The sequence below is a fragment of the Festucalex cinctus genome, chromosome 5 (assembly GCF_051991245.1).
Source record: "Festucalex cinctus isolate MCC-2025b chromosome 5, RoL_Fcin_1.0, whole genome shotgun sequence".
In the NCBI taxonomy this organism is placed as follows: Eukaryota; Metazoa; Chordata; class Actinopteri; order Syngnathiformes; family Syngnathidae; genus Festucalex; species Festucalex cinctus.
In genome coordinates this window covers 7,800,001-7,816,036 of record NC_135415.1, presented here as the reverse complement: position 1 = coordinate 7,816,036, position 16,036 = coordinate 7,800,001, and the positions used below count along the sequence as shown (strand labels likewise).

At 39.8% G+C, this 16,036-nt stretch overlaps 2 protein-coding genes and 2 long non-coding RNA genes across 5 annotated transcripts in view; 3 read left to right on the top strand and 1 right to left on the bottom strand.

Moving 5' to 3' along the window:
• The first annotated feature begins 453 nt into the window (after positions 1-453).
• Positions 454-7,618, top strand: vps33a (VPS33A core subunit of CORVET and HOPS complexes). Its single transcript, XM_077521384.1, has 13 exons — positions 454-607; positions 819-884; positions 1,144-1,271; positions 1,967-2,153; positions 2,605-2,721; positions 2,798-2,972; positions 3,049-3,242; positions 3,559-3,685; positions 3,772-3,839; positions 3,964-4,101; positions 4,313-4,450; positions 4,544-4,712; positions 7,178-7,618. The coding sequence occupies exons 1-13, from the start codon at positions 506-508 to the stop codon at positions 7,369-7,371; spliced, it is 1,803 nt and encodes a 600-aa protein (XP_077377510.1). The 5' UTR covers positions 454-505; the 3' UTR covers positions 7,372-7,618.
• On the bottom strand, positions 3,060-10,585 carry LOC144018814 (uncharacterized). Of its 2 annotated transcripts, none has more exons than XR_013283527.1 (4): positions 10,436-10,585; positions 8,837-8,997; positions 8,145-8,291; positions 3,060-4,752 (listed from the first exon to the last, which is right to left on the bottom strand). It is a non-coding gene; the product is annotated as an uncharacterized LOC144018814 (long non-coding RNA). The 2 variants fall into 2 exon arrangements; XR_013283528.1 differs by lacking the exon at positions 10,436-10,585 and adding an exon at positions 9,631-9,964.
• LOC144018813 (uncharacterized) lies at positions 7,966-9,522 on the top strand. The gene is made up of 2 exons (XR_013283526.1): positions 7,966-8,310; positions 8,809-9,522. It is a non-coding gene; the product is annotated as an uncharacterized LOC144018813 (long non-coding RNA).
• The window catches only part of ppp2r2aa (protein phosphatase 2, regulatory subunit B, alpha a), a 14,701-nt gene continuing 8,632 nt past the window's right edge, over positions 9,968-16,036 (top strand). The window contains exons 1-4 of the mRNA XM_077521385.1: positions 9,968-10,288; positions 10,503-10,580; positions 15,718-15,815; positions 15,935-16,036. The exon at positions 15,935-16,036 is cut by the window's right edge and continues 64 nt beyond it. Coding sequence (XP_077377511.1) covers positions 10,282-10,288; positions 10,503-10,580; positions 15,718-15,815; positions 15,935-16,036 — 285 coding nt within the window. The 5' untranslated portion in view covers positions 9,968-10,281. The remainder of the gene's footprint in view (positions 10,289-10,502; positions 10,581-15,717; positions 15,816-15,934) is intronic.

Genomic DNA, 16,036 nt, shown 5'->3' with positions numbered 1-16,036 from the left:
TATAAATTGCGGGCTGTATTTTTAGCCATCGCTTTTGCTGCCCATTTTTTTTGTATGTTCAGTGAATGCCACGCCTTCAGATATGGAATAGTGGTGCTTCCGATTAAGTGTCCCTGTACACGCTTATAAGCAGTACTCGATGTATTTGTTTCTTAAAATTCCAACATTGCTGGCCAAACAAATATTTTACCGACATTTAAATCACCAATAAATGGAGACGTCGATAAGAGCGTTGGTGACCATAGTTTAAATAGTGCGCATGCGCATGGCTGAGTTCACTTGCTCCTTAAAATAAATGCGGCTGTCATATAGTTAGTTACTTTTATTGACAGTAATTTGACGGGTTATCTGTTCCAAAAATCTGAGGTTTAATAATAAGCCAGTCGTATATGTCTTTAGAGAGTTTGTTTTTTTTTTTGTTTTTTTTAATCGTACTGTTTGTGTATCGCTGGTCACGTGACGTGGCTGTGAGTCACCTGATTTGCTCTGCAACTGCAAAAGAAAAATGGCCGCTCACTTATCATACGGGAGAGTCAATTTGAACGTTTTGAGAGAAGCAGCACGAAGAGAGCTAAGGGAGTTCTTGGACAAGTGTGCGGGAAGCAAGGTAATATTTAATATGTAGGGAAGAGAGAAACGTAGTCTGGCTGTCAACGTAGCTTGTTAAATAGTGCTTGTAGTCAATTTTAGCTTTATGTTGAGTGGCATGAGTTAAAGTGACTTATCTTATCGAATATGTAATAACACTGGTAATCTTTGCTATACTAATGTTGCAGATCTTTGTACTAATGTGTTTTGCATGTACTCTTGCTCTGTAGGCCATAGTATGGGATGAATATCTGACTGGACCTTTTGGACTAATCGCCCAATACTCTCTACTTAAGGTAACTGCACTCTTCATGTGTTCATATTACGAATTTAGTAAGTTTTTTTTTTTTTTTTGTTAACCCTGAGAGAGTTCTATTTAAAAAATCTGCCACTTCTGCTTCATAAACAATAATGCTGAGTTTTGATTTACTCTATCAGTGCTACATATTTGCCAACATCCTGACTTGCAGTGGCAATCTGGGACAAGCCGAAAGTCAATTCATTAGGCTTACCTAATGTTGTGGTATACCAAATGCATGTTGTTCTTCGGTACAGGAACATGAAGTGGAAAAGATGTTCACCCTTAAGAGCGGTCGGCTCCCATCTGCTGATGTCAAAAACATCATTTTCTTTGTCCGCCCCAGATTAGAGCTCATGGATATTATTGCTGAGAATGTATTAAAGTAAGTATTATGTGTTTGGCTGTCAAAACGTACCCAAAAACAAATATTTGATTTGCTCATTTAAAGGGGCTGTCTGCCGGTTTCACTCAGGAAAATGCACTTTTTAAATACAGGATTTAACCAAACAAATTACTTCTCAATTTATAGATATGGGCTTTTCATAACGTGTGGGGTGATTTTGTCCTAAACCCCCACACCCCCAGCCTGTATTTTGCCATTTTGTCTTTGTTTTGTAAACAGTGGGCCGTTTCTGTGGAAATCGCAGTTGCAGAGCAGGGGGGTGGCGTGTCGCAAACGTGTCAGCTGCGTGACGTCACTCCCGCTGCAATTTGAAAGCACGCATGGATTATTATTTTTTTTTTCACTCACTCACTCACTCACAGAAGCTTACATGTGTGAATGAGTGAGTGAAAAAAAAAAATCCGTGCGTGCTTTCAAATTGCTGCGGGAGTGACGTCACGCAGCCGACACATTCGCCCGGCCCCGTTTGCGACACGGGGGTGTGGGGGTTTAGGACAAAATCACCCCACACGTTATGAAAAGCCCATATCTATAAATTGAGAAGTAGTTTGTTTGTTTAAATCGTGTATTTAAAAAGTGCATTTTCCTGAGTGAAACCGGCAGACAGGCCCTTTAAAGACAGTCACCCTCATACACGCTATTTACTGCCCATTCCTTGTATTCTGTGTTGTCAGTGAAGATAAGCTGCATTCGACACGTGACTTCCACATCCTGTTTGTACCCCGACGGAGCATGCTGTGTGAACAAAGGCTCAAGGAGCAGAGTGTGCTGGGCTCCTTCATTAACATTGATGAGTATATTCTGGACCTGATTCCCTATGACGGTGACTTGCTCTCCATGGAATATGAAAGTGCCTTCAGGGTGTGTTTAATCTTTGCATTTAAAATAAAACTAAACTTTAACTCTAAATGAAGCACCTTCTCTCACAAATGGTAAACTAGAGATTATAACAAGCGATACATGATGCATTTTAAACACAAGGTAAATCAATGTGCTTCATATGATGAAAAGTACAACATTTAAAAGTATTTAAAAAGAAAGAAGTAAAAACATTTTAAAACTAAATACAGGTACATAAAAGTATAGTTTAAATAGCTATTCAAAAATAATAATCACTGATTCAACTAAAATTCAGTTATATGTAATTGCATTCAGTGCATGTTGGGTTTAACGACATCCAGTGGTCAGGTTGGAGATTACAGTCATGCACAGACAATTGTGGGAAGAATAGTTCTGTAACATTAAACAATTCTAAAAGCTGTCATGTTTTTGTCTTGAGTGTTATATTAATATGTTTTGCTTCCTCTTACAGGAGTGCTACTTGGAAAATGACCAAACAAGCCTTTACCACACAGCCAAGGGTCTTATGACTCTCCAGGCACTGTATGGCACTATTCCACAGATTTATGGAAAAGGAGAGTGTGCACGGGTGGGTAATTTGAAAGCAGACATAATGAAACTGCAAAGCACATTATTGCGTGTTGACCGGTATTTATTGTCATTAGCATGTTGCCAACATGATGCTGAGAATGAAGAGGGAGTTTGCAGGTATTCAGAACCAGATCTTGCCCGTGTTTGACACACTGCTCCTCTTGGACCGGAATGTAGACCTGCTAACTCCTCTGGCTACGCAGCTCACATATGAAGGTCTCATTGATGAGACCTATGGAATCAATAATGGTTAGAATAATATATTACTGTAATTTAATATTTCTTACTCAGTAGTTTAAGTGGCCTATTTCAATTTGTTTTGTAGGTTATGTCAAGTTGCCACCCGAGAAGTTTGCCCAGAAAAAACAGGGCGAAGCAAGTAAAGATTTGCCCACAGAGCCCAAGAAATTGCAGCTCAACTCAGCAGAGGAACTTTATGCTGAAATCCGTGACAAAAACTTCAATGCTGTTGGAGCAGCACTCAGTAAAAAGGCCAAAATTATTTCTGCCGCCTTTGAGGTTGGTCCTGCTTCAAGCTTTCAGCCACCCTGGCATGTTTACCCACTTGCTGCAATAATAATCTATTTATACACTATGTTGTCATCTCTTTCGGATATGCTAATTGAATTACAATCAGGTATGATAGTAATCTGACATGTTATCGCAAAGGTCTTGAAGAAAAATCTATATGGTTAGGGAGTTGATGGCAATTGTAAAGAGATCAGATTACGTTGTTTTTCCATCAGGAAGCTTAACAACATCCCCAGTGCTTTCTGATCAGGTTATTATGGCAGATGAACTATAGATATGCCGTATTTGTTGTCTTATTTTACAGGAACGTCACAATGCTAAAACAGTGGGTGAAATTAAGCAGTTTGTGTCCCAGTTGCCTCATATGCAGGCAGCACGGAGCTCCCTGGCCAACCACACATCCATTGCAGAGCTCATTAAGGACATCACAAGTCTGTAAAAAAATCTGTTACTCTGCTTCTTTTTACACATCTGATTTATAAGAAAGGTTGGTTTCACTGGGCTGTGTCTGTTTCAGCATCCGAGGCTTTCTTTGATAACCTAACAGTGGAGCAGGAGTTCATGACTGGGGTTGACACAGACAAGGTACTTAGTCCTTGAACACATCTTTTATTCATTTAAACTTATATATTTTTTTAGGTTTGGTGTCAAAAAAGAGATTTGGGGAAGATTATTGGATGATCATGTGACTTACATTTTACAATCCAAGGTGAACGCATACATTGAAGACTGCATTGCCCAAAAATATCCCCTCATCAAGATTCTTCGACTCATATGCATGCAGTCTGTCTGTAACAACGGCCTTAAACAGAAGGTCCTTGACTACTACAAGCGAGAGGTTCTCCAGGTAGAGTAAAAATAAATAAATAAAAACTTCCAGTGAAATCTGTTATAATCTTACTGCACAGATAAATTATCCTGTATGGACAACATTTTGTGGTACTTTTTCCTCTAGTGTGTCATGATACAATGTGATTTATTCCCTTACTCCTTTTAAAAGTAATCTCTTTTGTGACATTCATTCATTTGTATCTACATGTATGCTTTTCTTTTATAAGACTTACGGCTATGAGCACATCCTGACACTGAACAACCTAGAGAAAGGGGGTCTTCTGAAGCCACAGGCCAGCTCCAGGAATAATTACCCTACCATCAGAAAAACCCTTAAACTGTGGATGGAGGATGCAAATGAACAAGTATGAATATCCGGGAGATTATGTGCTTTCACTTTTAACTGTGACAAGGACACATTTGATGTTTTGTTTTTTTTGTTTTTATCTTTCTCTCAGAACCCCAATGACATTTCATACGTATACAGTGGCTACGCACCGTTAAGCATCCGACTCACCCAAGTGTTGGCCAGGCCAGGCTGGCGGAGCATCGAGGAGGTGCTGAAGATGCTCCCAGGCCCACACTTTGAGGAGCGCCAGCAGCTGCCTGCTGGACTCCACAAAAAGCGTAAGGGCCAATCCAAACATTTTTCCCAATAGCCTTCTGCCTGCAAGATATAGATAAGAGTAAGGCTTTGTTGATGGGAGCTGAATGAGTAGATGGATTGCACTTGGCTGGCATTGTTACCTTATCCTCTGTCAGTTTGTCTTTGTGTACGCGTGTTAAAGAGAGGGATAGATAACAGGACAGCATTTGTCAAGTCACCACCAGCGCTGCCATATTGGCAGTTGGAGGTGTCAACACTGATGGGAATGACACTTGCTTTGAAATATGTTAATTAGAACTGTGAGATAAGAATCAGAAGCTTGCTTCTGCTTGCCCATGTTGGAAGAGATTTTCAAAGGTGATAATGGAAAAATCTCTGTAAAACTGATAGATAATTGGATGCTGTTCATATTAAAATATTTACCGGTAAATAAAATGTATAATTAGTATTATTTTATTAAAATATTTTTCTAGTAGGGGTCTTTGTGCATTTAGTTATGTACTACAATGTTCCCTCATTTATCACAGATGTTATGTTCCAAAAAATGGAAATCTGTGTTAATTTAAAAAAATCAAATAATCCCCTTAATTATATAAATTTTTTTCGTTTATTGTTGTTTTTGTTTTTTTTCATTTTGGTATGATTTTTACTTTATTATAAATGCTTTTTCATTCATCATATATGTTCTTTTTTCATTTATATTCATTTTCTTCCATTATTTATTTATTTATTTTAATACAGTATACAGCACAGTATGTTTTTTTCATTTACTATGTTTTTTCATTTTGGTATGATTTTTAGTTTATGATGAATGCTTTTTCATTCATCATTTTTTTTCCCCCCCATTTAGTCATTTTTTCCCCATTAAAAGTGTTTTTTTTGTTTGTTTTTTTTGTTTTGTTTTTTTTCTTGTTATACAGCACAGTATATATATATATATATATATATATATATATTTTATCTCCGGAATGCAATGTTGTGGACCGACGGGAGAAACGCTGTTGGAAAGGTCTCGCCGAGACGAATCTGCGGATGCCCGTATGTCCCCGGTCGGACGTAGGGTTCGAGAGACAGCCGCTCAAAGTCCCAAAAAAATAAACAAACCAAAAAGCACGTAAAAAATCCGCGAAACAGTGAGGCCGCTAACCCCGGGTTTTCACCGGATGCGGTTGCAGTGCGGTGCGTCTTGACTGCGTGCTCCGGACGGGTCAATTTTTTTGTCAATCCACACCGGCTCCGCACAGCTGCGGTCCGGCAGCTCCGTCGCCGCCCACTTCCCAACGTGTCTCGCGGGACCGCGCGCGCGCGATCATGTGGCATTTCACAACGACAAACATACAGAAAGTCTGTGCTCAACAGAGAAGCAGAAAGAGAGGTGGACTTCTTTTGATTTAACCTTTTCTTCTTCTTCTGCTATGAGATTCCATGCAGCATCCTTTTTTTGGTTGTCCTTGTAAAGTATATTAATAACGAGAGTCGGGTCAGTGCGGGTCCACTCTTTATTTCTGTCTTCCGCGTCCGGCTGCCGCTCAGTACGGCAAGCGAGACGGGCACAACAAGCAATCGCGAACATCAAACTCACAATACATTACAGTCCTTATAAAAAGGATGTGCCGTGTCATATATTATTTTGTGGTTTTCCACCTCCAATATAAACCTCTCCTCGTCCATGTTCGCTGGTGTCTAAACCGTGAATGAGCACATGGCCCGGCGACGCCCACGTCACGTTTTGCTGAAAAACTTGCGAAATAGGAGCTGGCGAGTGTTTTATTCTGAAAGGTAACCGGAAATTTATTTTGAAACTGCCTCGGTCTTCCTGTCCCGCTCGATGTGTTTTGTGCTAGCTTGCCATTTGCCGGAGGCCTACCGCTGCGGCGTCCGGCAAAAATAGAAAATAGGTCTATCCTTGCGGAAGGCTTGCGGCACGCCGCAGGCCTTCCGCAGTCGACACGCAACGCACCCGCAAGTGGTGTAAACTGCACCATTCGAATGAATGGAATCTAATTGCTTGCGTCGCCGGACCGCACCGCAACCGCATCCGGTGAAAACCCGGGGTTACTATGAACCCGCAATAAACGAGGGAACACTGTAGTATATTTCAAAGCTGTGGATTAAAAAAAAAAATGGAGTTAACTTACTTTACAAACAGCTACAATCAGATTGGTATATTCCTGTATATGTTAGATGACACGAGGTGGCTTGGGCATCTGGTTTGGATCCCTCCTGGACGCCTCCCTGGGGAGGTGTTCCGGGCATGTCCCACCGGCGGGAGGCTCCGGAGACAACCCAGGACACGCTAGAGAGGCTATGTCTCTCGGCTGGCCTGGGAACGCCTTGGGATCCCGCCGGCAGAGCTGGTTGAAGTGGCTGGGGAGAGGGAGGTCTGGGTTTCCCTCCTAAGGGCTGCTTCCCCCGCGACCCGACCTCGGATAAGCGGTGGTAAATGGATGGATGGATGTTAGATGACATATTCTCTAACTTGCAGGTCAGCAGGGGGAGAATAGGACGACGCTGGTGTTTTTCCTGGGAGGAGTGACATATGCCGAAATAGCGGCTCTCCGTTTCCTTTCTCAAATGGAGGACAGCGGGATGGAATATGTTATAGCTACAACCAAACTCATCAACGGTGCATCTTGGGTCAAATCTCTCATGGACCAACCTGAAGCTCAGATGCACTGAGTCAATTGTAACACACCTGGAAACATCAAACAACCCTTTGACTGACCAGTCTTCATGTCAGTATCAGCATGCTGCAGGTGTCTCACTGATGTCCATGGCAGGGAAACAGATGGAGCTGTTTCTCTTTTGTACTGTGGCAATGAAAAACTGGCTTATTGCAACTGTTACTGTATACTATAAAAACACAATTTCTCTCTTACTGAGCATCTGTATATAATGTATTAATAAATTGTTTGTCAAAATCTAATGTTTGTTTTTTTATGATTGTGTACAGTATATCAAGATAAAAATATATTAACTAAATCATGAAGTTAATCTGTTACTGATGTGAATGCATCCTTTTTGAAAAGAAGATTTTGATGAAGGAGGTGGGAGTGTACGTGGCTGTCAGCACTGGCCCAGCCCTCGGAAGGAGCAATTAGTGCAGTAACAGGCATCCCAATCAGCCGATAATGCGCCTCCGCCGTCTGGAGAGCTCAGGCCTCAGCATCCTATCATTTGACAGCACAGGACACTGATTGAATTAGGAGGCCATTTGCTCAATGTTCCGGCAGAGAATAACTGCGCGGCAGCAGGGTTTTAAGGTCTTCAGTCAATAGCATCTCCTTGTCTTTACAGTATAAACAGGGATACCTGCTGACAGGGCATACTCATTGTACTCCATGTTTATTTCTTATTTCTAATTAGATTTATGAGGAAGGTTTGCTTGATGGGTTTTATATTATACTAGGGTGTGTCTGTCTGAGGAGCAGGTGCACAGGAGGCATAACTACCATTAGGATCAATCCCAGGGGAATAAGATCCTTGTGATCCGTTCTTGTCTTTGGCTCCTCCTCGGCTGGGAGTTGAAAGGGTCGAGGTTGCACCAGCCAACTTCACGGCTAGTAGTGTACCAACCCGCCCTGTGAACAGCGCCGGTCCTGTTGCAACAGCATCAAGGTATGAGTTCTAAAGCTTTTATTTCCTGCAGTAATAATGACAGCTCCTTGTGGATGTTTTTGTGGTTCCATTTTGATTGATATTTGTTTACCATTTGATGGATTAAGATTTAACAGTATATACTGTAACTTTATGCATAAACAGTATAATATTTTAAAAGTATCTCTTTCGAAGTAGTACTTGTGCATTTTGAAAATTTAAATGCAAACTTCTGCCAGTGGTTTACATTTTCCTGTTCCTTTTTAAAAAAAAAAATTTATAAAATGTACAGTGTCAGTATATGTCATTTTCTAAGTGTGAATATTGTAAGAACAGCTTTATGAGAGCTAATGACTGACGAGGCTATGTTTGTGGAATTAAAATCAATACTGAAACCTTTTAGTGCAATTTGCTGATAAATTATTTAACAGTTGTCAACATAAGAGTGTGTCCTCTAATACAGTGGCTTGAAATATACATTATTGATTATATTGTACAGTGACAAGTGTGTGCTTGCAGAATGGGACGAGGTGAGAACATGGGACACCTGACTCTTGCTGCTCCCAGGCACAAGACACAGCAGGTGCATCTGGATTCCGAGCCTTTGTTTATCCGCTTCCTGCGGACATTCAAGGAAATCCTCAAATTTGTCCTCTTCAGCTACACTGTGCTTTTCGGTGCCTTGCTTCTCGCCCGATGGACCACTTACTACATGGTGGGAAAGTGAAAAGACACTGAGATTCAACCTGCACTTGGACGTGAAGATCTTTACTCAATTTGAAAATATTTAATTTTGGATTACAAATCCACACCATATAGTAACACCTTTAAGTGCCAATGGTTTTTCTTGCTTAACACGAGCTACTTATCACACAAAATGTAACAATTTTGTAAGCATGCACGTCCAAACTTGCTGTTGTAGGTAAAAAGAGCATAATTACACTGCAAAATTTGAATTGCATCAAACTTTGCTTCAAATGTGAAGATGTCTACAGCCAAAACATATACGGCAAACAAAACACTTTTGCATATGGAATAGAATGATAGACCATTACTGACGGATTCTAAGCGACTAAATAGACATCTTGCTGAGGTTGAACGAAATATTATGGTAGGGATTGTGTATGTTACTGCTTAGCTGATCCAGGGCCTCCTTTGCAACTACTGTACAATCAAAGTACTGCTGCCTACACTTATCCATGCATTCTTCCCTTTCAAACGCTGCTTGTAAAACTCGTGCCTATTTTCTTTATTTGCTGATAGATGGTGGGGTGTTCAAATGTAAATGTAACAAGATAACAGAATTGTATATAAGTGAAGTGTCGTACGATGTGAATCTACCTGGATCAAAATGAAAATATACGATCAAATGTTTTAGAATCGCAAAATGTAACTAAATTTTGTTGACAAAAACTCTGTGCGTTGATGCGTTTGATTTACTTATAGTACCAGTCCACCCGGGCGGGGTTCAGCTTTTCCTGACATTTTCCAAAGCAATGTTTTCGCCGATTTTCATTAAAACAACAATCATATTGTAAATTTAACGATCATCATTTCCGATGGTGGGTTAAGTTAATTTGCACAGATAAACGATTCACGACTAAAATATTGATTATTTATTGGTTCCCGCCGCTCTCCCGGTATGACTCTGGTACCATTCGTCAACGCCACCGCGTTACGCCATTTTGAAAGTAATGTGGGGAGAGGCAGAGACGAGGGAATTCTTAAAAGTAAAGTGCAAAGTCTAAACACCTGTTCCGAGGAATACATTGTTGCCATTTTTATTAGAGAGTATTTGTACTTTTTTTTTTTTTTTTTGCAACAGTCGGGTCAAGGTCGTGTATGCTTCTCTAAATAAAAACATCGGCAGCGCTCGCAGCTTCATTCCTCTACATCTCATCGGCAGCCAGAAGCGGCAGGTTCAGCAGCTGCAGTGCTCAGTCCGGGGCCTGAGCCCGCTTCAAAGACATCTTCTCTCCCTGGACCACCATCATGGCAGGTAAAACTTGGAAGACACGACGAGCGAGGCTGCGGTCACTGGTTAACGAGTCACGAATAAAACACAAGTCTGCTAGTCTGCTGGTGTAGCAGGGGCTAGCTAGTATGCTAGGCAGATGCTAGTATGTGTGCAGTGAGTGCTCCTCACTTGTTTCTCCAAAGTTGCCCTTGGTTGGTGTGATTTCTTGAAACTGGATTTATTTTTCCTCCTGCAGGGATGGGTGATGAGAGGGACGAGATGCAATGGTGCTTTTCCCAAGTCAAAGGAGCAATAGATGACGACGTCGCGGAAGGTGGGTCCATCTAATATTCTTGTCGCACTTGGGGTGTGTATGGAAATCTGTTTAACATTCATTTGATATCCAGCCTGAGGTTCATGCACAAATACCCTATTTGTCCTTACTAGTAAGTCAATAAGCACACTAGTAGAACAACTGTGTCTTAATGTGGCAAGTGACGTTTAATTTCTGCACACTAGTAACTACAGTACATGTTACTTGTGGGCATCTTGGTGCAACAAGTGGGTACAGGATGCTGCTGCGTGACACATATCTAAGCGTTTGGGCCTAGTAGTGGTAGAGCAGTAAAGTAGTTAACTAGTAAGGTTTAATTGCATACTAGGCCAAAATTGGTACAACTTGTAGTGGAAATGCATTACTTGTAAGACATTAATTCCACTTGTTTCCTGAATTGTCTTGGTTGTGGGGACAAAGGACATCAAGGATATGAAATAAATGTTCAGACAGCTTTCCATACTCTTGTTTTCATTGACACTTGCAACTTGGATGCTGTGCCACATCCAACTAACAAATATGTACTGTTTTGGTGGTATTCATGGTATGCAGGTTTAATCAGATGGGTTACGTCAGTGGTGTCTAAACTATGGTCCGGTGGTCATTTGAAGTCCGCTGTCCTGTTTTAAGTGGCCCCGGGAGTATAATAAGAATGACATCTGCTACTGCAATGTGTTTTTATATGCTGTACTGCTTTTATACATTTGCAGAGATGCAAATTACAGTATTGCTTTTGCATTTTTTGTTGAAAAAAGTTTTAACTGAATTGGCAGTTTTGCCTGTTAAATATCTTATTTTGGAGCTTAATTTTTAATATATACTATATATTAATGTGCAATTTTGTTTACAGAAACGTAATACTTTATTTTTTCATTTTTGTTTGTGTTTTTTTTTTAATTCAAGTGCATTTTTTTTGTTAACAGAGACTGATAGTCCATTTTATTTATTTATTATTGGTGGTTTTGATTATTTTGGATATTTACAATGGTTTTTTTTTTTCCATGAAATAATTCCAATTTTAAATATTCTCAAGAAACAAAAAAAATATCTTTAAAATGGTGTAATTGCATTATTGCACCATTATCAGTATATTAGTTGGAAAAATTATATGAAAGCCGGGCTAATACAACGCTAGGGGAAAGCCTGGTGGCATAACCCTTACTTGCTCAACTCAACTCAACTCTATTTATAAAGCACTTTAAAACAAGCATTGCTGTTTACAAAAGTGTTGTACATGAAACAGTAATCAGTCATGCAGTAAAGAGTAAGATAAGTAAATAAGAACACAACAAAACATTGTAAGTATACAAGTGAATAAAATTTGAGACTTTGTGGGAACCCTATAGATTGTCTGATAATGCAAAGTACAACAATTCACACTTGGGTCTTATTTCACAAAGGTTTATATACATTGCTATTAGGCAGCCATTCCTACAGTAAATCTACATTGTTTACAGTAAAATCTGCCTGGTAACTTTCACCTCCAATAGTTGTCAATGCATGCTTACCAAAAACATGTATTACAGTATTATCCACATCTCTTGCGACATATTGACCTCTCAACCCGCAACTAAAAATACTTCTGATATCTACTGGACACCATCATGCTTTTAAATGTGCGTGAGCTGCCTGACAGCTGTTGACTCCCAGAGCCATCACTTGTGATTCTCTTGTGACTTTGAGACTGTCAGACGTTGCCTGCCATTTTGTTCCCATAATAGATGACTCCAGCTGTGTGAATTATTGGGAAAAGAGCCAGGAGCCGCATCCTGTCCTGAATTCAACTTGCGTTCATTATCTCATCTATAGTTTGCACTGTGCTTTCCCACTCATGTTGTTTTTCTGCATGTAGTGCATTCTGTATAAAATGACTATAATGCCTGAAACGTTGCACCTGAGCATTAATACACAAATACACAGGGTTCCCGCGGGGTCTTAAAAAGTCTTTAAAAAAAAAAAAAAAAAAGTCTAAAATTCAGAAAGTTATATTTTAGGCCTAAAATTTCTTTAAAAAACAGCCATATTTTCATCATAGGTCTAAAATTTAATTTACCCAAGTCTAAAATTCTTACATCCGTTCCTTACATTCCGAGAAGTGTCTGCTCTGTAGAAAGAAAGAAAAAGAAAGAAGAAAAATGTGCGTGTTGCGTTGTTTCTGTTATTTGCGTGCTCAAAGTGAAGGAGCCATTTGAGGGGGTGCGTTTGCATTGTAGTTCAATTTTAGTTCGGGCGGGCAGGAGCTAAGGTACGTGGGGCGGTGCAAGTGAGATGTGACGCGCGGCGGCGGCTTGGTTTGCCGCGAGATACGACAACAGTAGAGGGAGGAATTATCGTTGTTGCTTTCTGCGGACATCCCGAGCTCAACATGTCAAGCTAACACTACCGGGACAAAAACTCAAGCTAACACTACCGGGACAAAAACAAACAGGCAGGGTGGTGAACGACGAACTTCACGCGCACGTGTCACAGCGAGTGTCAACAGACAGTAGCAGAAGCCGGTGCCGTACATTTCGGTATTTCTCTTGGCTATCGAGTCCTCTCGGTGCACTTGTATGTCCCGGTGTTGGTACTGCGCGCGACTCAAAATAACTCCCGTGACGATCCAATGCATGTTCAAACTTCACACAGGTATGTCCCACAGCCAACACACCAGCTAAGCTAAAAGTACATCGCAAGCGTCTCTTTTTTTTCCCCTGTCAATGTACACAACTAGCATGACAAGCAGATAGGAGAACTGAGACGTGCCCGCAATAAACGTCATCAAACTCAAAATGAACCACAGCGAAAAAAAACAAAAAACAGCAGTGATTCCGTGGTCATCATCGTTTCTCAGATTAATAATAATAATAATAATAAAAGACGTAATACATTAACCAAAAATGAATGTGATGGCAAAAGAAAAAGAAAAGTTGTTGATAAAAAGGGAAGGTTACTTTTGGCAATATTTTTTTGATATATTAAGTGGTTAAAATGTGTTTGATAGATTTATTGTTCCATAAGGTGGCTTCATATTTCTTTTGGCTGGACGGTAGGTTTATTTCATGTCTCAAATTTTTTATGTTTCTGAAATACTTCACACTGTGCACATAAAGGTTAAATATTTATATTTCAAATTGTCAGCCTTTTGTTTTCCTGATCCTTATTTTGAATAGAAAAAAAACAACCCAATTATAACTGTCAATAATGACTAATAAATATTTAAACTGATACATTTTTCAGTCATATCGCCCAGCCCTTTGTCGCGGTCTATTTAAATAATTGATTCAATATATGAAAATATAGATACCGTAAAAATTTGTGGTGTTTTAAGATTAACGTCGACAACCAACAAATGTCACTATAAGTTTTGAATATTTAAATGAATCGTATGTTTTGATAGCCACTGCCATTGCAGGCAAAACTTGTGTTCCAATCAAATATTTTGCAAATATATCGCGTTGCGTATGCGTAAAGTCATGCTACACCTCCACAAAAAATGGTGTGACCAAATCCTGTGCTGTGCGAGCAACCAAAAATGTTACTCGCACCAGTGCTAGTAGTGGAAAAGTTAATGTAGAGCCCTGCAAGTTGACATGGTTTTGAGAATCTAATATGTGACCCCACCCCTTTTTTTTTAGGGGTCTTCGGTCGGTCGTGAAGTTGGTCTAAAATTTTTCTCATAGTGGTCTAAAAAGGTCTAAAAAAGATCTAAAATTTCACTGAGTGATTCCTGCAAGAACCCTGAATACAGATCAGCAAACTAATCTAAAATCATCCTAAAAGAACATTGATCTTGAAATAGAATTCAAGATCATAAAGCGTAGTAGGGCTTGAATTTAGTTTAGTTTTTTGTTGATTGGCATAATATGCCATTGTTTTTCTTTTTCTTTTTTTTCTTTCTTTTTTTTTTTTTTTACATTTGAATTAATATTTGAAATATAATAACACTTTACAAATTGCATCACCACACCAAAACATGGTTTAAAGAGCTCTGAATTATTTCTTGACTCGTAATTAATATTTTGAACACAACAGCATATTGAAATATGGAGAGACGAAGATGTTATTTTGAGGAAAAGTACATCTCGTATATTAGTAAATTGGATGCTTTAACACTTAACTCTGCATACAGTTATCCAATGTTACAAATGGCATGATGACACTTGCAAAATTAGAAAAATGAAACTGTAATGCAGTAAAATACGTACTGAGCCTTGCCGCAAAAGGAGAAAAATGCATGTAAATGAAGCAGACCCTCCATAAAAAAAAGGAAAATCACATTTGCCTACATTAATGGTTGAAATAGTTCAAACCACAAATATACCACAAGACTGTGATCCTAAAAGTTTATCATTTCAAACTGATGTTACATTACCCTTAAAAATAAGTGTTACTGTGTTGAGAAAAGTGTTCACAATAGTGCCAGGCAGTAAACAGGGATTGATTGTTGTATTGTACTGGATGGATGGATGGATGGATGGATGGATGGATGGATGGATGGATGGATGGATGGATGGATGGATGGAGAGCATAAGGAAGATTGGAAAAATACTAGACTTCAGCACCAGGATCGTCTGTGTGTTTACATGCATACAGGCTTGTGTCACTGGTCTTTTGTGTTTATACCCAGATTGACGTTGTTGCAGCTCATTGGTGACAAAAACAAGTGAACTCAAATGTTGTCAGGACCACCAAAGTCTTGACATTGTGGTTGCATCATGTTATCTTGTATCGAGATTAGTGTTGTTCCGGTACCATTTTTTGGCCCCCGATATCCGATACCCAGCTTTGCAGTATCGGTCGATACCATACCGAATGTTTTTTTTTTTTTTTCTCAAATGAAAAAGCCATCCTGCCAGTGGTTCAGAGTATTCAAGGTCCAATGGGATATCTTAGATTGGCATGCACTGAACATGTCACATACCAGTGAATGTCGTGCACGAGCAAGACACAAGACGCTGCATCCAAAACCCTGTATTAGCTTTGGAATCAATGGTATCGGCATGTTACTTGTGAGTAGTCACTGATACCACTGTTTTAATGCAGTATCGGCGCCTCTGCCGATACCAGTATCGGTATCGGAACAATACTAATAGAGATGCAATGTTAAAAGAATACTGAAATGAAAATTCTTCTGACACTCCTGTGTTGTTGACAGCTGATGTCATATCCACTGTTGAGTTCAACCACTCTGGGGAGTTGCTTGCCACTGGAGACAAAGGAGGTCGTGTAGTCATCTTTCAACAGGAGCCAGAGGTACTCTTTATGGAGACACGTCAATTTGATTGTTGGAATCTGCATGTCCCACATTATTTGCAGTCTTGCATCCTTGTATCTGACATGATTGGCTTTATTGTTTGTTTTTGTTTTTTAAGAGTAAGAATCAGCCTCAGTGCCGTGGAGAATACAATGTTTACAGCACCTTTCAGAGCCATGAACCAGAGTTTGACTACCTGAAGAGCCTTGAGATCGAGGAG